At 37.3% G+C, this 21473-nt stretch overlaps 1 protein-coding gene across 3 annotated transcripts in view; it reads left to right on the top strand.

Moving 5' to 3' along the window:
• Nucleotides 1-20797, top strand: part of CCDC125 (coiled-coil domain containing 125) — a 32442-nt gene extending 11645 nt beyond the window's left edge. For 2 of the 3 annotated variants that reach the window (XM_029217932.1, XM_029217931.1), the window contains exons 4-12: nucleotides 692-778; nucleotides 1775-1852; nucleotides 2518-2603; nucleotides 6512-6594; nucleotides 10647-10762; nucleotides 13147-13254; nucleotides 14602-14776; nucleotides 18336-18466; nucleotides 19331-20797. In XM_029217932.1, the coding sequence (XP_029073765.1) occupies nucleotides 692-778; nucleotides 1775-1852; nucleotides 2518-2603; nucleotides 6512-6594; nucleotides 10647-10762; nucleotides 13147-13254; nucleotides 14602-14776; nucleotides 18336-18466; nucleotides 19331-19642 (1176 nt within the window). In that variant the 3' untranslated portion in view covers nucleotides 19643-20797. Of the gene's footprint in view, nucleotides 1-691; nucleotides 808-1774; nucleotides 1853-2517; nucleotides 2604-6511; nucleotides 6595-10646; nucleotides 10763-13146; nucleotides 13255-14601; nucleotides 14777-18335; nucleotides 18467-19330 lie in introns of all 3 variants that reach the window. The other variant, XM_029217933.1, reaches the window with a different exon arrangement.
• The last annotated feature ends 676 nt before the right edge of the window (nucleotides 20798-21473 follow it).

Here is a 21473-nt window from a genome sequence, read left to right as displayed (position 1 = left end):
TGGAGCCTCTGCTCTGCAACGGGAGAGGCCCGCGTACTGCAAAAAAAAAAAAAAAAAAAAGAGCAGATCGATTCTCTCTCAGCTATGGCGGCTAGAGGTCTGAAATCAAGATGTGGGTGGGCCATGTTCCCTCTGAAGGGTCTAGAGGAGAATCCTTTACCACCTCCTAGCTTCTGGCGGTTGCCGCCAACAACCTTTGGCTTGTAGCTGCGTCACACCAGTCATTGGATTGAGGCCTACTCTAATCTAGTATGACATTAATTACATCTGCAAAGACCCTATTTCCAAATAAGGTCGAATTTATGGTACCAGGGGTTAGGACTTGAGGATATCTTTTGGGATGGGGGGCACAGTTCTACCTATAATAGCTACTGTAGCTGTGTAGCCGATCATGTTCTTATTTTATGTGGTCTAAAGCTTTTTCTCCAAATTATTAACTGTGTGTGTGGCCTAGATGGGTAAAAGCAAAAGATTTGGGCTTTTAGTCATAACTGGCACCTGACAGCGAGCATCTCAGTTTTAGCCTCTCTGGTCCACTTAACAAAGCCTGGAGGAATTTCCAACCTCATTTTGTAAGGTCAGAGCACTTTGAGTCAAAGTGAATGTTGAGCTTAAATGTAGACTGTCTAAATTGATCATTTGGGGTTGCATATCTCACAGATAGGAAGACTAATTGTATTTTTCTCCTCAGGAGGTAGAAATTTTGAAAACTGAACTTGAGGCATCTCAAAGACATCTTGAAGGTAAAGAGGAAGCATTGAGAATTCTTCAAAGCAATGTAAGAAGTTACTTTTACACTTTCATCAGGTACACATTCCAATGATAGGTAGTATGGTTTTATCTTTTTAATTTAATTGAATTTTTATATTTTTGGCCATGCTGCACAGCTTGCCGGATCTCAGTTCCCCAGCCAGGGATTGAACCCAGGCCATGGCAGTAAAAGTGCCGAATCCTGAACACTAGACCACCAGGGAACTCCCTGGTTATAGCTTTTAAAATAAAAGCATCAGTGTTTATAATATAGTTTTTTTTTTTGAGCTATAGATTTTTAAAACAGCTTTATTAAGATATAACTTAATGTCATGAATTTCACTTGTTTTAAGCAATTTATTTTTAGTAAACTTAGAATTGTGTAACTATCATCACAACTTAATTTGGAACATTCCCATCACCCCAAAAAGGGAACATTCCCATCACCCCAAAAAGGGAACATTCCCATCACCCCAAAAAGGGAACCTCTTACCCATTAGCAGTTATTCCCATTCCCATCCCCAGCCGCCACTCATCTACTTTCTGCTTTATAGCTTTGCCTTTTCTATTTCATAAATAGAACCATACAGTATATGTCTAGATTCTTTTGCCTCTTGATTCTTATAGTTAGCGTATTTTGAAGGTTCATGCATGTTGTAGCATGTGTCAGTGCTTTCTTCCTTTTTTATTGCCAGATAATATTCCATTATATAGATATGCCACATTTTGTTTATCCATTTACCAGTTGATAGGTATGTTGGGCTATTATGAATAATGCTGCTAGGAATGTTCATGTACATGTCCTTGTGTGCGAAATCCATTCATTCGTTCTCACGTTCATTGGGAAAGAACCAAACCAAGATCTTCTGACTTTTGAACTATCAAACTCTGTACAAAAGGTCTCTGTGGGAATCTCATCTCAAGGTACTTTTCTACTGTCTTAAAATAAAAATGTGAACTTCACCTTGCATATAAGGGTGATTGGAAATTTAATTTATACTGTTACAATCTTTATTTTTCTTAGGCAATATTTGGCAAAGCCACAAGTCATACCCAGGCAGTGCTTCAAAAAACTGTGGAACAAAAGAGATCCTTGGAGAAGGTATTTGACCACATATAGCGTATAGTGTAGACTTGTTCAGTTCAATAAGCTTTCAAATAGAATTCCCTTAAAAATCACCGTACCAGTGGATATGTCATTTGTGCATACCCTCTGCTAGGTGTACTTCAACTTCATACAGTCCCTTCCCTTTTGGAGCTTATAATCCAAAACAGATTGTCACATGGGCTAAGCCTGCCAAATCGACACTTCCTGTTTTTCTTTTCCTATTTTTCTTCTTCTGCTTGCCCTGCAGAGCCTGCCTCTTTCTGACCATCTCATCTTCACTAAAAAGGTAGTTAGGAATCACCCTAGATGGTCATCTTCCTATTCCTGTTTTACTCTCCCTTGGTGGGAGTGTCCTGGGCTCAGACTTCCAGGAGTATATGTTGGGGTCTGCATGGGATGGGGACAATGAGAAATCTAGGTTCAGGCCAACAAATTTGAAACGTTCCCTATAATAAGTAAGCTTCAGCAAAGCTTTTTTGAGTGCTAAAGAGGCATGTCATATGTGTTTATAAACATCATAGACTCTTTTTGAGCAGTAATTAGTTTTTTGTCTTTAACCTATTTCTGTGAAGTGACTAAATGATTTATTTCAAATATTCAAAAGTCATGAAATGATTTATTTGTAGTAATTTCCTTGAAAGTGCTATTTTTTTCTGTAGGAAATAAATGCCTTGCAGTGGGAAATAGAATTTGATCGCAATAGATTTAAAAATATAGAGGAATCTTGGATCCAAAAATATGACAGGTTTGTATATTATTCCATAATTTTTCTTTGGAAATTTTTAAACCGTGTATAATTCAAATGTAGCTTAGGCTTTCTTCTTTTTTGAGCACACTAAGTATAAAATTCAGGGAATTCCCTGGTTGTCCAGTGGTTAGGACTTGGTGCTTTCATTGCCATGGCCCGGGTTCAATCCCTGGTCGGGGAACTAAGATCCTGCAAGCCACGTGGCACAGCCAAAAAAAAATAAAATAAGATTCATATTGCTTACCTACTTACCATTTCCATATTTTATTGTTACTGTTAATTTTCTTTCTTTAAAAACTAGTATAAACTGTATATTAAAATACAGTTTAAGAGCCATGTTTCCCAAGTTATTTTAGCCTTGCACTGTTTTTTCAAAGTCTTTTGAGCAACTCTTGTATTAGTGTGAATTTATTTAATAACTTTGACCTTATGAATATGTTATAATTTAATCACTGAGAAATTGATTTGGTATCTGGGGTTATAGATGGCTTTAGTACCTAATTTTTAAATTTATTACTTCTTAACTTTTAATTTGAGATAATTGAAGACTTACAGAAAAGTTGTAAGAATAGAACAACTCCTATATATCTTTCACCGCGATTCTCCAAATTTTAACTCTTTATCACATTTACTTTATCATTCTTTTTTCCTTTCTTTCGCTCTCTTTGTAGTTAAATACATAAATATAGAGGTAATATTTTCTGAACCATTGTGCATATATAGGGTCCCATTACTCTAAATACTTCAGTTTGTATTTTTTTTAAAAAGGGACGTTCTCATTTATAACATAATATAGTTATAAAAATCAAGACCTTAACCCAATACTATTATTTAATGTGCCAACTATATTACCAACTATCTTAATAATGTTATATTATTCTTTATATTACCAAGTATCTTAATAATGTTCTTAGAGCAAAAGAGAAAACACCATTTCCCCTGTTCAGGACCAGTCCAGAACCACACGTTGCATTTGGTTGTCATGTCTAAATTTTAGTCTCCTTTAATCTGAAACAGTTCTTCAGTGTTTATCTTTTATAACCTTTACAGTTTTTTGAGGCGGACAGGCCCATTATTTTATAGAATATCCTACAATGAGGGTATCTGATGCTTCTGGCTTGAATTGGGTTGTGCATTTTGGGCAGTATTACCACTGAAGCTGTGTATTCTTAGTCCATCACATCAGGAGGCATGTGGTGCTGATTTGTCCTGTTCCTAGGATGTGAATCTTGGTCACTTGGTTAAGGTATGGTGTCTGCCCTCATTCTCCACTATTAAGTCACTGTTTTTCCCCTTGTAGTTAATAAGCATCTTGTGGAGAGATACTTGAAAATTATGTAAATGTACTGTGGCTCAGCAGACTTTTCACCCACTCGTTTTTATATCCACTGATAATTCTACCTGGAGCAATTATTACTACAATGGTTGCCAAATGGTAATTTTCTAATTCCCTTATTCCTTCTACATTTGTATGTTGGCATTTTACTGTAAAAAAGAGTTTTTCCTTCTCATTTGTTTGTTTATACCAATACGGATTCAAGGATTCTTGCATTATTCAGTGGGTTAAAAGCTATTACTACCATAATTTCTTTTGATGCTTAAAATTTTCCAACTTCGGTCAGTGGGAGCCCCATCAAGCACAGGTGTTCCTGTGACCTTTTGACATTTATTTTTCTTTGAGCACTTTCTTGCTTCCTGGTACAAGATATTCTAGGCCAGGATGCCTACAATATTACGTATTTCTTCAAGGAGCAGCAGTTCCTTTTAATGGGGAATGGTGTTTAGAAATCAAGATCTGAGTGCTAGGTGTGCTCATTACTATTGAGGATTCACTGCGTGAAGTTCCTCTCAGAGGACAGAGTTAGAAAATACACAGATGCAGACACATATATATATATATATATATATATATATATATATACATCTATCTATCTGTCTTTCTATGTCATCGATTTATCATCTATCTACCTGTCTCTTTATCATTTATGTATGTATGTATCTATCCCATATCAATGAGATCATACTCATATCTCCAGTTGCAGACCACCACCACAGGGTTCATCTTAGCCTTGCCCCTCTCTGCATTTGTAAGTCCCACAAGGAGACACCTGGCTCCAGTTACCCTGTATGTTTACTTATTTGTTCCATCATAGACTATACAGAAAGTAACTTTAGAATTGCTAATACATACCATTGTAAAATCAAACCCATTAACTAGACTTCCATATTTGTTTACAGTTTTGTTTTTAGCCTGAATTAAATTTAGCCTGAATTGTAATTAAAAACGGTCGCCAGATCATCTGGTCTAATTTATAACTTTAAATAAAATACCTATCAAGACGTGATATTCCTAGGGAATATTACATGCTGTGCTTGGGACAGGCCTCGTATCATTAAAACGGTGGTCATGAAGTTAAAGTTTCTCAATTAAAAGTGAAATGTGGTTCACATCACACAAAAAAATTCTGTATCCATGTATGTGACGCATGTTGACTGTATTGTGGTGAACATTTTGTGATATGTACAGGTGTTGAGTCATTGTGTTGTACACCTGAACTAATGTAATATGTCAGTTATATCTAAAAAACAAGAAATGTAAATCTAAGACATCCCCTTTCCATGAATTACCTACAAATTAATAAAACATGAAATCAGTTTCTCAAGCAATGTCTATAGCCCTTGAGGAATAAAGCACTTTTTTTCCCTTTATAAATTTATTTATTTACTTACTTATTTTTGGCTGTGTTGGGTCTTCATTGCTGCGTGCAGGCCTTCTCTAGTTGCTGAGAGTGGGGACTATTCGTTGTGGTGCATGGGCTTCTCACTGCAGTGGCTTTTCTTGTTGCGGAGCATGGGCTTTAGGTGTGCGGGCTTCAGTAGTTGTGGCACGTGGGCTCACTAGTTGTGGCACGTGGACTCAGTAGCTGTGGCTTGTGGGCTTAGTTGCTCTGCGGCATGTGAGATCTTCCCGGACCAGGGCTCGAACCCATGTCCCCTGCATTGGCAGGCGGATTCTTAACCACTGCACCACCAGGGAAGTCCCAGCCTCCATATTTTGAGTTGAAAGGTGGGACTAAGGAAGTAGACCAGAGTCAAAATGTTAGAGGTTATTTTTAGTCCTGGAAGAGCAGCGGATTCTTAACCACTGCACCACCAGGGAAGTCCCGATGGTGGGCAATTTAGGAACTCTTGTAAGTAATTCCAATTTTCATTCAATAGATAAAGCTCCCTATCTATCTTTTTCTTAAATTGAGGTATAATTGACATAACAGTGTATTGGTTTCAGGTGTACAATATAATGATTTGATATTTGTATATGTTGCAAATGATCATCACAATAAATCTAGTTAATATTCATTGCCGTACATCATTACAGTTTTTTTCTTATGTTGAGAACTTTTAAGGTCTACTCTCTTAGCAGCTTTCAAATACTGTACAATAATTGTTAGCTACAGTCTTCATGCTGTACATTGCATCCCCAGGACTTATTTATTTTACAACTGGAAGTTTGTACCTCCCTATGTATCTTTTTATGCAAATTTTGGAAGGTGAACTAAGCATGTAGTTGGTGTTCAAATGGTTATTAACTTGATTGAAACTTTAGTAAAGAGAATGAATGTTCAAAATAGATGACTTAGAGGTATTTCTGGTTCTGATACTTTCTCAGCTAAGTATACAGAAGGGTTAAGAGTAAGTTCGAAGTCTAACCACACTCCTTTAAATTTTTATTTTATTACCTTTAAATATTTATTTTATTAAATTTATTTTATTACCTATATTATTACTTACATTTTGATGTAAGAAAAATTATATTAGAGTTTTCGTGTTCTAATTATGGGATTAAATATTCTCATTCACCTACAAAGTATTAATGTTTTAGTTACTTGGAGGGTACTTTTTTCCAGGCTAAACTGTGAAAATGCAGTCCTCAAAGAAACTTTGAAACTGAAAACAGAAGAAATTAAAATGCTCAAGTCTGAAAATACAAGTAAGTAGAGTGGTATTTTGATAATTCTTTAAAAATACTATGTTAAAAGATCAGTTTTATATAGAATGTCCTATGTTAAGAACAAAATATCAATAGACAAAGTGCTAATATTTTGAAGTAACATATTTTAAGGATAAAAGAGAAGAAATGCATCAGTTAGGTTTTTTTTTTTTAACATCTTTATTGGAGTATAATTGCTTTACAATGTTGTGTTCGTTTCTGCTGTATAACAAAGTGAATCAGCTATATGTATACATATATCCCCATATCCTCTCCCTCTTGCATCTTGCTCCCACCCTCCTTATCCCACCCCTCTAGGTGGTTGCAAAGCACCGAGCTGATCTCCCTGTGCTATGCAGCTGCTTCCCACTAGCTATCTGTTTTACATTTGGTAGTGTATATATGTCAGTGTTACTCTCTCGCTTCGTCCCAGCTTACCATTCCCACTCCCCGTGTCTTCTAGTCCCTTCTTTATATCTGTGTCTTTATTCCTGTCCTGCCCCTAGGTTCATCAGAACTATTTTTTTTTTTTTAGATTCCATATATATGTGTTAGCATACGGTATATGTTTTTCTCTTTTTGACTTACTTCACTCTGTATGACAGACTCTAGGTCCATCCACCTCACTACAAATAACTCAGTTTCATTTCTTTTTATGGCTGAGTAATACTCCATTGTATATATGTGCCACGTCTTTATCCATTCATCTGTCGATGGACACTTAGGTTGGTTCCATGTCCTGGCTGTTGTAAATAGAGCTGCAGTGAACATTGTGGTACATGACTCTTTTTGAATTATGGTTTTCTCAGGGTATATGCCCAGTAGTGGGATTGCTGGGTCATCTGGTAGTTCTACTTTTAGTTTTTTAAGGAACCTCCATACTGTTCTCCATAGTGGCTGTATCAATTTACATTCTCACCAACAATGCAAGAGAGTTCCCTTTTCTCTACACCCTCTTCAGCATTTATTGTTTGTAGATTTTTTGATGATTCTGACTAGTGTGAGGTGATACCTCATTGTAGTTTTGACTTGCATTTCTCTAATGATTAGTGATGTTGAGCATCCTTTCATGTGTTTGTTGGTAGTCTGTATATCTTCTTTGGAGAAATGTCTATCTAGGTCTTCTGCCCATTTTTGGATTCTTTTTTTTTAAATTAATTAATTAATTAATTTGGCTGCGTTGGGTCTTCGTTGCGTCGCGGGCTTCTCACTTGCAGTGGCTTCTCCTGTTGCGGAGCACAGGCTTTAGGCGCCTGGGCTTCAGTAGTTGTGGCTCATGGGCTCTAGATCACAGGCTCAGTAGTTGTGGTGAATGGGCTTAGTTGCTCCATGGCATGTGGGATCTTCCCGGCCCAGGGATCAAACCCGTGTCCCCTGCATTGGCAGGTGGATTCTTAACCACTGTGTCACCAGGGAAGTCCAGGTTGTTTGTTTTTATGATATTGAGCTGCATGAGCTGCTTGTATATTTTTTGGAGATTAATCCTTTGTCAGTTGCTTTGTTTGTAAATATTTTCTCCCATTCTGAGGGTTGCCTTTTTGTCTTGTGGTTTCCTTTGCTGTGCAAAAGCTTTTAAATTTCATTAGGTCCCATTTGTTTATTTTTAATTTTTCTAGGAGGTGGGTCAAAAAGGATCTTGCTGTGATTTATGTCAGAGCGTTCTGCCTGTTTTCCTCTAAGAGTTTTATAGTGTCTGGCCTTACATTTAGGTCTTTAATCCATTTTGAGTTTATTTTTGTGTGTGGTATTAGGAAGTGTTCTAATTTCATTCTTTTACATGTAGCTGTCCAGTTTTCCCAGCACCACTTATTGAAGAGGCAGTCTTTTCTCCATTGTATACTCTTGCCTCCTTATCAAAGATAAGGTGACCATAGGTGCATGGGTTTATCTCTGGGCTTTCTATCCTGTTCCATTGATCTGTCTTTCTGTTTTTGTGCTAATACCATACTGTCTTGATTACTGTAGCTTTGTAGTATAGTCTGAAGTCAGGGAGCCTAATTCCCCCAGCTCTGTTTTTGTTTCTCAAGATTGCTTTGGCTATTTGGGGTCTTTTGTGTTTCCATACAAATTCTGCAATTTTTTGTTCTAGTTCTGTGAAAAATGCCATTGTTAGTTTGTTAGGGATTGCATTGAATCTATAGAGTGCTTTGGGTAGTATAGTCATTTTCACAATGTTGATTCTTCCAATCCAAGAACATGGTATCTCTCTCTATCTGTTTGTATCATCTTTAATTTCTTTCATCAGTGTCTTATAGTTTTCTGCATACAGGTCTTTTGTCTCCTTAGGTAGGTTTATTCCTGGGTATTTTATTCTTTTTGTTGCAATGGTAAATGGGAGTTTTTCCTTAATTTCTCTTTCAGATTTTTCATCATTAGTATATAGGAATGCAAGAGATTTCTGTGCATTAATTTTGTATCCTGCTACTCTACCAATTCATTGATTAGCTCTAGTAGTTTTCTGGTAGCACCTTTAGGATTCTCTATGTATAGTATCATTTCATCTGCAAACAGTGACAGTTTTACTTCTTCTTTTCTGATTTGGATTCCTTTTATTTCTTTTTCTTCTCTGATTGCTGTGGCTAAAACTTCCAAAACTATGTTGAATAATAGTGGTGAGAGTGGGCAACCTTGTATTGTTCCTGATCTTAGAGGAAATGGTTTGTTTTTCACCATTGAGAACGATGTTGGCTGTGGGTTTGATCAGTTAGGTTTTCGAATTAAAAAAAAATTTGAGGTGAAATTCACATAACTTAAACCATTTAAAAGTGAACAATTCATAACGCTTATAAACATCTAGTTCTAAAACGTTTCCATGACTACAACATAAAACCTTATACCCATTAAGCAGTTTCTCCTGATTCTCCCTTTATCCTTTAGTTTTTATACTCAGTGTAAACAAAATGGTAGAGTACCTGATGTTTGAGGAACCTGAGTAGGTGTATGTTTATTGGGAATCTAGTAGGAAAAGTATAAAATTGTATAGTTATTCAACATAATTTTTTCTCATAAAAGTGTCTTCTGTGACTTTGTCAGTAATGCAAATATTTTTCAAAATATTATTTGACTCATTAAGGACTTGAAATTATATAGATGTATGTGTATATACACACACACACATACACACAGAGCATATCTTTTATATAATGAGTCACTATATGACAAAAGTTAATGAAAGAGTATTAAGGTGGTACCAACTTTTTAGAAATCTTTTTTTTGACCATACCATGTGGCTTGTGGGATCTTAGTTCCCTGACCAGGGATCAGACCTGGGCCCCTGGCAGTGAGAGCCCAGAGCCCTAACCACTGGACTGCCAGGGAATTCCCAGCAGAAACTCTTTTAAAGTGGTGGCTTGAAAGGCATAAAATGAGTTCTCAGTCAGGTCATGGGCCCGAGAGTGGCACTTTACATAGTGTAGTAAGTGAACTGTGGCAATCCCCTGGGTGAGAACTGCACACGCAGATATGCTTCTGCACACCAGTGATTTGAGCAGGTAGTGATTTCCCCCATGTTAGGTTGGTGCCAGGACAGAAGTTGCTCATAACCACTACTCCTGTCCCTTCCTCCCTATCCTTCCACCCTATAAGAGAGGGAAAGTTACTGTTATTCTGCTTTCCAGTAAGTAGCAGGACCCCTCTTGTTGTAAATATTTGCGTTGAGAGCCTCTTGTGAAAACTAACTAAAAGAAAAGTCTGATAGAGTTTGGAGAGCTGGTAGAGTTGACTTTAATACAATATATGAGATTTCATCTTCTGATCGTCTCACAGTGTGGATAATTAGCCTTTGTATGTTCTCTTTTTGAAAATCCTACAAAGTTTCTTTGAGCAAATGAAGACCAGACTTAGGTTGCAAAATTATTTCCACATTAAAAATAACATTTTATCTAGTGTTAACTCACTTGATACCCACTATTCTATCAGATTTTCTGGTTGGAGACAGATTTTGTGGGTAGTTGTATATCCCTTGCTTAGAAGAAGTATGTGGTGTTGGTTTAACTGGATTAGGTGAGGCTGGGGTTAGACCTCCTAACACTTTCTTACATGGCCCTTCCTAGTTTTGAATCAACAGTATTTGGAGGCCCTCGCCATGCTTGATATCAAACAGCAGAAGATGGCTCAGGAAAACACATGCCAGGACACAAGTGGCTTTACAGAGGTTTCAGGTCTTGAGGTAGGTAAGCAGGTATGAAAGTTTAGTAGGAGGGAAATTTTCCACTTCCATTTTCTTTCTGCTGTCGCCATCAGCTCCACTTCTAGGATAGAACCATACTTAGCAATTTGAGACCGAGGGTGAGAGAGGCCCAGGTCCACTCTTCAGCCTTGCTGGTACCATACCTTTCAGGCACAGCATTCTTGGACATTAGGGGATGTGCTAGCCACTTCCTGTCCCTTTTATTTCCTTTTTCTACAGCTTTAGCAGAAAGTGTGTTAGTAGTATCTTCCCTGGGTAGAGGCTTACAGCATCAGAGTACTTTGCCACACATTTTTTAATCTGATCTTCGTAATGGTCTTGTGAGGGCTGCAAAGCAAGTATTATCCCCATTTTACAGAGGAGGAAACCCAGGCTCAGATAGTTTTAGTTACTTTCCCAAAGTGATGCAGTCACTCCGGGGTTGAGCCAGGTCCAGGACAAAGATCTGCTGATGCATTGCTAATTGCTTGCTGAGGTGTGAAATGTCTTACAAGTGTCCTGGGGACTCATGAGAAATAAGCGTACCAGTGGAGTGAGAAGGGGTAGCCATTCACTTATTATGGAACTTCAAATAAAGCAACTACTACTACTAATAGCAAATACATAGTCCTTAGTAAGTGCCAGACACTGTTCTAAGTGATTCACATAGATTAACACATTTAATTCTCACAACTACCAAATAAGGTGAGTACAATTAAATCCCTATTTTACAAATGAGGTAATTTTGGCACAGAAGGGTTAAGTGATTTGCCCGAAGTCACAAAGCTACTAAGTGGTGGAGCTGGGAATTACACCCAGGTAGAGTTTAGAGTCTGTGCTTTTGATCACCATGCTCTACTGCCTGGGTGGAAAACTAGTGTAATAGCAAAAAAAAGAAAAATAAAAGAAACTGAATGGAGAGAAAGTTCAGAAAAAGCGTGCTTTATTATAATCTTGAGTAGGCTCTAAGTAACTTTATGGCAGGCAAGAACATGGGCCCTGAGCCAGTTGATGAAGGAGCACTGAGGTAAGGACATAGAATTAGGATGCAGAGGTCCTTGCAGAAACCTTGCATTTTTATATTGGCCCTACCCAGGTCTTAAGTTGCTTTTGGCAACTTTCGCAGGGACAATTATCAGGAGCGGGAAGTTGAAAAGGGAAGATACCAATCTGCCACATAGCCGCCATTTGTACACTTGAGTCAACTGAAAGCTCACTGTGTACTTCACAGTTATCATTAATTCAAGAAGGAATTTTCTGAAATAGCCTTTACACTAAGAGAGACCATGGAATCTTCCTCTCTAAACAGTCTCTAAAATAAGATTCTGTTTTAAGCCAGTCCATGTGAAATTTATAGCAGCAGGAAGCTTAGACAATAATTTTGTAGTATGTTCCACATGAAACTTTAAAAGATATGGCACAATATGTTACATAGACTGCATCCATTAAATTGGAAGCTGTTGGAATATTTTGGGAAAGCAACTTGTGGTTACTTGCCAAAATGGGTTTTTAAAAAAAAGTACAACAGGGCTTCCCTGGTGGCACAGTGGTTGAGAGTCTGCCTGCAATGCAGGGGACACGGGTTCGGGCCCCGGTCCGGGAAGATCCCACATGCCGCGGAGCGGCTGGGCCCCTGAGCCATGGCTGCTGAGCCTGCGCGTCCGGAGCCTGTGCTTCACAACGGGAGGGGCCACAACAGTGAGAGGCCCGCGTACCGCAAAAAAAAAAAAAAAAAAAAAGTACAACAGTTCTTACTTTTCTTCTGGCTACAGTGGTCAACCAGGAGTGACCCACATGGATTAGTCTCTTCATTGTGATCCAAAGACAGGTTTTGAAGGATCAGGGCCATATGCAATTCCAGAACAGTGGATGAGCCAAGAAATATATTAAGAATTTATTACATGATCATAGACCATTTTTTTAGGAGTGGCAGGATGATTGTTTTCCGTAGAATTCACTCATCATTTCTGAGCATGCATCTCTCCTGGCAGGACCTGACAGTAATGAATGCTGGGTGGCAAGGCCAAACCCAGTCACAGGAAATCCATATTGTGGACGTTTAGATTTACTTCGTTAGGTCAAGTTCCTGCCAAGAACTCAGAAGTATAGGAAACTGGTACCAAGTGAAAGGTTTTGGAACGTGAGCAGAAGGAATGCAGAATTCCTGTGTATTTTTGTTCCAAGTAATAACAGTCTCTCCTCATTTGTAAATTTCCCCTTGGGTCCTGAAATCATGGTCTCAGCTTCCTATTTTTGTTTTCCTTTGCAGTTTCTTTGAATTAGGTGCTTGAATAAAATGTGCATGGGTTTGTGTGTGCGCCCCGTGTTTGTGTATGGCTGAGCAATGTGACACTTAGTAACGGATAATTCTTTTGGATTTAAAGCTTGCAGTCCTGGGAGCCTGCCTTTGTCACGGTCCCAGAGGGAGCCCCTGTACCTGTGCCAGACTGGCAGCATCTACTCGGAAAATGCTCCTTCAGGTCAAACAGGAGGTATTGTGTTATCAAAACAGTAAAAGCTTTGGTTTTGCTTCTCCATTAACACAAAGTAGAATAAATGGAAGTATATGTAATAATTAGCTTAATTTGGTAGTCTTTGGCTATGGAACTTATTCTTAGTTTTAAATGATAACATTAACACATAAACTGGATTTTATTTACATTACTTGGCACGATATTGCAGCCATGAAAAGTTGTTTGCCTGTGTTTTAGTTAATATTTCCTAAGTTCATATTTCTTTTGTCTATACATGGCCCTAAAATTACTAGATATTAGAGGAAAAGGCACACATGCTTAAAATCACCATGATGGGGCTTCCCTGGTGGTGCACTGGTTGGGAGTCCACCTGCTGATGCAGGGGACACGGGTTCGTGCCCCGGTCCGGGAGGATCCCACATGCCGCGGAGCGGCTGGGCCCTTGAGCCATGGCTGCTAAGCCTGTGTGTCTGGAGCCTGTGCTCCGCAACGGGAGAGGCCACAGCAGTGAGAGGCCCGCGTACCGCAAAAAAAAAAAAAAAATCACCAGGATGTGCAACACCGATTAGCCGAGAGATAAACATGAAGCTTATTAGAAAAGCTGCAAGGTACAGTGGAAGGAACCTTTGTGCCAGCCAGACCTAGGTTTGAATCTCAGCTCCATCATTTTCCAGCTTTGTGGCTTTGGACGCGTATGTTAAATGGAGGCTAATAACTAGTTTGGAGGGTTGTTGTCAAAAATAAACATGGTAGACATATAATGTTTAGCACCGGGCCATGCCTGGCATTTAATCAAATGATACCTGCCATTATAATTAGGCTTTCACAACAAATACAGTATGGACCATAATTTTTAAAACATTTTTATTGAAGGTTTGGAATTTAGTCTTCAGAGTATATATGAAAGCAAGCAGCTAAACATTAGCAATTCATCAGGAAAAGCATAAGATTACAAAGATCAGAGTCAGCTGTGGGAGGTATCTGAACGATGGTATTCATAATTGTTTTCAGTGGTATTTTCTGGCATGGCCCAAGGCAGAACTGAAATGCAGCCATTGGCATCCTCCCTTCTTCCTCGTTGGGCAGGACATACACGAGGCCCGTCTAGGATAATGAGGTCTAAGAGTAGGATTACCAGGGAACTGATAGGCACAAGAGAAACTCCTGGTAATCTAGTTCAGAGTGGGCAGCTACTGCAGAAGAGAATGGCATGTAGTAATTAGATTAAGCGGATGCAATAGATCAAGGGCAGGCAGAAAACTCCTACTAGGCAGGGAGACTGCATTTGCTAATCTGACTCAGCATTCAGGAAAGAATTGTTCTGGTTTTGCCTCTAACACCTCTCAAACTTTCTTTCAAAACCAGTTGGAACTTCTGCAGAAGAGTAAAGAAGAAGCCTACATAATGGCAGATGCATTCAGAATTGCATTTGAGCAACAATTAATGAGGAAAAATGACCAGGCACTAAGATTGACACAAATGGATAAAATGTGTAAGAAAGCAACAAAAGGGACAAATTGGAAGTACCTTAAAGATGATGGTAAATATGAATTATAATGGTAATAATCAGGTGTAAGGTAATTTCAGTTGTTTTTGGTTATAATCATAGTTGATTAAGCAGTTAATATGGTGACTATAATTGAAATTTCACATATAGTTATGATTTATCTAAACATATAACAACCATGGGAAAAAAGGAGTCACTGGATGTTACTTACGCAGATGAAACCATAAAATAACAGGAGAGTCTCTTTTTTGGTAGAGATTTTTAGTGGAAAAAATTTATAATAAGAGCACTAGAACCCAACATTAAATCTATCTATCTAATTAAACTTTATTGAAATGTGTGACTTTGGAAGGAGACACTGAACAGTAGAGAAATAATCTTAAATTGGACAAATAAATAAAATATTCTTATAAAAAGTGAAACAGAAGTTAAGGTTTAGGTTTTGGTTCACAAGCCTATCAAAAGTTCATGGCCATTTTGGAGTCATGGTATTAGTGTAAACAAAATATACAAAAATGGCATGAGAGAATAAACTGCCATTGAAGTATGTAGACTGTCCAATATAAACAAAGTAACTGTTATTTTTTAGAAATTTTAGTTTCTCTAAATGGTCAATCTCAATTTTCATTTGTAAGTATTATTCAGTAGGCTTCATATTGCTTCAATTTAAAATTCCAATTTGAAACCATTTATCAGTCAAGAAAGATTAAAGTGAAGTTTGTTAAAAAGTGTAAATTTTTAGTATTCAGACTCTGACATGACCCTGTTTCTAAATCTTTTTTGACAAAATCCATAATCCTAGTTCTAGTATCTCTCATTTTCAGATGAATTTAGGACCAATAAGAATCTTCTAGTATTAAAAATGAAACTTTTAATAGTAGATACCTAATTTTGTTTGAAATATCTCTTTTCAAACAGTGCATATTAGCATTAGTATATGGGTCACGTGTTGTGAATTTTAGCTTCATTAACTAAACTTTACCCACCTCTGCTGAAGTGTTAAGAAACAGCTTATAGGGATAATAAAAATAGAAGTAGTAAACAAGAACTGTGAAAGCAGATTATAAAAGCTATGTATTTAGTCAGGTGGAAGTCAGGGCAAAAGGGGGGGAAATAATGTTCCTCCACTCTTGTTCGTTCTTAATCAGGCATTCCACATTGTACTGAAATTAACTTCTAAAGGTGTTTTCTGATATGAGACTTAGAGAGGCCAGTGAGCAAATATAATGGCTAAGTCCTCAACAGTCACTTATAATAAAAAAATAATTAGTATTTATATGGCTGTTTTCTATAATAATCCCTTGATAAAAGGTAAAGGTATAACCTTAATGTCAAGGTAAGTGGTTTGCCAGGGAAATAAGCTAACATAGTCCAATGTACTTAATTAGCCTTTGAGGAATTGGTGGAAAACATTAAGAATATCTAGTTCTACCGTGAACAACAAATGTGTAGGTGATCTTCCTCAAGTACCTCTTCTTTCAGTGAGGCCCTTGATAGGAGCTGGATTGCAAATTTTCAAAGGTATACTCTCAGAGGGCAGCCTAGGTGTTTTTTGTGTTGTTAACTGAAGTCAAATCCCTTTGAAAATCTGATTTTGTTTTGATGGAAGGTAGAGAGAAGAGTAGGGAGAAAGAATAGAAGCGGTAGATTCATATTCAGTTCAGCACTTGTACTCATTTTATATTCCAGAATTCCTGCCTTTCTTAGCTTTTTACAGAATTCAGGAACTTCTCCATAGAAAATACGATTTGAGAGGTACAGCTCCCAATCTTTGCTTTCCGTTAAGGTACTGAGACTGGAAGCAGAATTTAAAATAATTAGTTTATCTCTGTAAAGCCTTTACAAGTCCATAAAAGGTTTAGCAGCTCTTTGTTTCTTAGTGACAAGACTTTGATTCATTTTAATATACTTCAGTAATCTGGTACAAGATGACTGTTACAGGTCATTTTCTTATTTGTGGTTAACACTATGTTAACTTTTCTTCTTGATAAGGCTGCTTAGACAAGTTCTGAGAGAGAGCTTATAAGCATGTTTCCTTTTTTTTTAGATTGAAAAGAGAGACAGATTCATCCACTCTCAGAACTGGTGAGCTGGTCAACTTGTCCGGCTTTTCCCCCTTGCCACAGCTGCTATTGAAAAAGGTCAGGTGTGAGGCCCAGTCACTGTGGTTTATCAGGATTGGGTGGAAAGGGAATTGTCCCTTTAGACTTTATCTGATTAGACCATTTGCACAGCATTCTAAAAACATTCTTGAAACTTCCTCTGTATAAATCTATAAATTTTGTATTTTCTGCTACAAATTGCATCCTTTCTGTGGATGAAGAAGAATATCAGTGTACATATTGCAGGATGTGGACTTTTAAGCATTATGTCAGTAGCTGGGCTAGGTGCTTTCACAATTGTTTTTTTTTTGTGATAAAATATGCATGAAACTTACCGTTCTTTTTTCTTTTAAGTAGGTACATTTTTTTTTAACATCTTTATTGGAGTATAATTGCTATACAATGGTGTGTTAGTTTCTGCTTTATAACAAAGTGAATCAGTTATACATATACATATGTCCCCATATCTCCTCCCTCTTGCGTCTCCCTCCCTCCCGCCCTCCCTATCCCACCCCTCCAGGCGGTCACAAAGCACCAAGCTGATCTCCCTGTGCTATGCGGCTGCTTCCCACTAGCTATCTATTTTACGTTTGGTAGTGTACATATGTCCATGCTTCTCTTTCACTTTGTCCCATCTTACCCTTCCCCCTCCCCATATCCTCAGGTCCCTTCTCTACGTCTGCGTCTTTATTCCTGTCGTGCTCCTAGGTTCTTTAGAACCATTTTTTTAAAACTTACCATTTTAACCATTTTTAAGTGACAAGAAGTCCATTCACATTGTTGTATAATCATCACCACCATCCATCTCCAGAACTTTCTCATCTTCCCAAACAAACTCTGTATCCCCGTTCAATACTAACTGCCCACTCCCTTCCCCCAGCCCGTGCTCTATTATTCAATGGCACAGCAACCCAACAGTAGAGCATAGGTACTATTATTCTCATTCTGGAAGTGAGGATATGTAGCTCAGAGAACTTGTCCATCATGATACCATTAGGAAGTGGTTAAATGGGGATTCAAGTCCAGGTCTTTCTGGCTCTAAAGCAGAGTTTGCATGGTTCAGAGGCCACCTGTCTGCAGACATGTTTTGTTGGGAGTGAATAGTGTTCTCAAATATTGTGGGCCGGTGGCTAACCTTTACACTGGGAGATTTCATAAGCAAATGTGGATTGCTGGCTCCTTTGGAAGACTGAGATTATCAGGTAGCACAGGCTGCATTCTCCCATGGGCAGCTGCTGAGCAATGAGAGTGGGAGGGCGCTGCTCTGGGTTCTCACACTGTGGCCTCTCACCTGCGTTCGCAATCCTGGCTCTAAAGTCTGCTTTTCCCACTGCACTGCGCTGACTCACTCGTGCTAGAGGTCACCTGAAGAGGACAAGGTCCTGGCTGATTCAGGAATGAATTAGCCTTGGTTCACTTACCTCTTTTTCTGGAAGTACTTCAGTGAGTGTCTTTTTGTGTCTCAGCTGGATTTTCATGTTCCATTTTAGGGTTACCATCACAAAGGAGTAAGAAGACCTTAGGGCAGAAACTGTTGGGTATGCTCCCTCTGGAAAACAGTTCTAAGAGTACTGATGACCAGCATGATCCTCAGGAAGTCTTTAAGATGCTAACAGATTTGGTTAGTATCTTTGCTTTTTGTTAGAGGCTGTGGATGAGCTTATCTTTTTCCTTCCTATTAATTCAACTCTTTATCGCTCTATACTTGACTTTTATGCTCTGTTCCCATTTCAGGTACCATTTTCCAGAATCATGATCTTCATCTCCTTAAACACCCCACACATGCTTCCCACTTCTCCCATCCATGTTCTTCCTGTGCAGCTTTAAAGCTCCACCTCTGAAAAGAGGAGGCTCCCTGTGATTAAGTCCAGGAGGAGGCTCCCTGTAATTAAGTCCAGGCATCTCCGTCATCTGCAGTTACATATACAGTTCCTGACAAGACTTATATATTCAGGAATTTTTAAAGTGTTCAACGAACTTCCTCATGCATTATATCCTTTAATCATTACCACAACCCTGAAATCGGTCCTGTTATCCTCAATTTCATAGATGACTATACAAAGAAACTCATGTTATATGAACATACTTATCTATAGAAGAGTATTAAAGTTTATTTGCATATAAAAATATAAAAACAATTTTTATATAAATACCTTCAACATTCTTTCAGAGGTAAGTACATGTTGGTATTATATATACATATATACACATATACACACATACCATGTAAATATATACTTCTTTCTTTCTCTTCAGATGACTTAAAAATTTTTTCGATAGAAAGAACGCTGTTTTCTATTTTTCCTTTTAAAAAAAATCCTCAATACCATGTAGCATAATGCTTAGGAATCAGTGGATACCTAATTGATTTATTCATACTGACTGGCTTAGATTGGAGGTTGAACATTTTCATGAAATACTTCTGACTATAGCTCTGTACTCTGTGATATACTAACTGGTATGTTTTTAATTTCTGTGCATGCAGTTAAATGATAAAGAAGAAGCTTTGGCTCATCAAAGAAAAGTTAGTTACATGCTTGCTCGGGCTTTGGAAGACAGAGGCACCACCTCAAAAGAGAATAAAGAAAAAAATCCTATGAAAGACAATTCTCCATTAAAAAACCCCTGGCAGAAAACTTCAGAATTCCCTGTTTTACATGATCCTGTACATTCATCAAGTGTTCAAATTTTTAATTCTGTGGGCTGCATTTGTTCAATTCAGCACTTTCAAACAGATCAATACTACACAAGAACTCTTAAAAGATCCTATTCTTTGCCATCAAATATCATGTACTGAAGACCAGCTGAAATTAGAACTGAGAGCTGTTTATATTGAGACTTTGAAAACGGACCATGTAAATGTTGCTACATCTTCAGAAGTTGTGTTTTCTGGGTATTCTAAATTTGGGGAAGCAGCTTAAATAAATGTTCTCTACAAGACATTTATTAGTGTTCTGTGTTGACATATTTATAAATTATATTACTATATTTTTGAAATTTTCAGTATTTGCCAACATCTTAAAAACAAAGAAATAGTGATTTTGAGAAGAAAATTAACTATTCAGATTGACTTATAGGGATCTTTGGCTCAAGCAACAAGAGTGTTAATTTTTGGAATACATTTATCTGGTTTTGTGTTTTTCTGGATTTTTCATTTGCCATATAAAGTTTAAAAATAATTTCCTTCACTTCAATAAAAAAGTTATTATGGTGGGACTTTGGCAGCAGTATATTCAAAGTCATTGCTAGTTACCTATTTCATAGCTTCCTTTTTCATAGCTTCCTTTTTGTCAGAGTGGTGACATTCTGTAGCCAGATCTATGCAGAATTCTGGCATTTAGGCCACTCTGAATTAACTTCTTGGTTTTGATGCTGAATTTTAGGCCATTTAAAATTATTTTCTCTTTCTAGAAATATTACATAGTAATAATCTTTAATATCTTTTGGGAATATTACTATATTAATAGCATCACAATGATATCAAAGGAAGTGCATTACCTTGTCAGCAGTTATAAAACTTATCTCTATTGAAAAGAAAAGATATTACTACTTAATTAGATAGTTAACAGTAGGATAATAAGGTAACAATATAAACCATTTATAGTTGTGTTATAGGAACAGCACTGGTTGGCATTAATAATAATAAAAGCTGAAAAATTGGCAAATACATTTTGAAAACAGGATTAATGAGCATCTACTGTTGCCAGATATTAAAATGTATTATCCTATCAACTATATTCCAATATAAAACAAAAATTAAATTAAAAAAAATGTGTTGTCCTGATGGTAATACAAAGCTACATTATTTAAAACAGTGTAACAGCAGGTCAATGAGAATCGGATAAAGACCATACACAGACCTAGTATATATAATAATTTAACATAAAAGGTAGGGAAAGGAAGGATCTGGGATTATTTAATAATACCAAAGTGGGAAGTGTAAAAAAACAAATCACATTACAAAAACTAGAAAGAAGTATGTGTGTATATAAAACAAACTCAAATAAATTGATAAAATTTATATTCCAATTGATAAATGGACAAAGAATCTGAATCAGTCTCCTCAAGTAAAGGAAACAAAAGCAAAAATAAACAAATGGGACCTAATTAAACTTAAAAGCTTTTGCACAGCAAAGGAAACCAACAAAATGAAAAGACAACCTACTGAACAGGAGAAAATATTTGCAAATGATATGATAAAGGATTAATGTCCAACATACATAAACAGCTCATACAACTCAACATCAAAAGAACAAACAACCCAATTAAAAAATGGGCATAAGTCTTGAAAAGATATTTTTCCAAAGAGGAAATGCAGATGGCCAACAGGCACACGTAAAGATGCTCAACATTGCTAATCATCAGGGAAATGCCAATCAAAACCACAATGAGACATCACCTCACACCTGTCGGAATGGTTGTCATCAAAAACACAAATAAATGTTAGCGAGGATGTGGAGAAAAGGGAAACCTTATACACTGTTGGTGGGAATGTAAACTGGTGCAGCCAATGTGGAAAACAGTATGAAGGTTTCTCAGAAAACTAAAAATAGAACTACCACATGATCCAACAATTCCACTCCTGGGTATATATCCAAAAAAACCCAAAATCATTGATTCATAAAGAT

Source organism: Monodon monoceros, unplaced genomic scaffold (assembly GCF_005190385.1).
Source record: "Monodon monoceros isolate NGI ecotype Baffin Bay Population unplaced genomic scaffold, NGI_Narwhal_1 Super_Scaffold_12, whole genome shotgun sequence".
In the NCBI taxonomy this organism is placed as follows: domain Eukaryota; kingdom Metazoa; phylum Chordata; class Mammalia; order Artiodactyla; family Monodontidae; genus Monodon; species Monodon monoceros.
The sequence above is the reverse complement of the archived record's forward strand: the minus strand, read 5'-3'. Positions and strand labels throughout refer to the sequence as shown.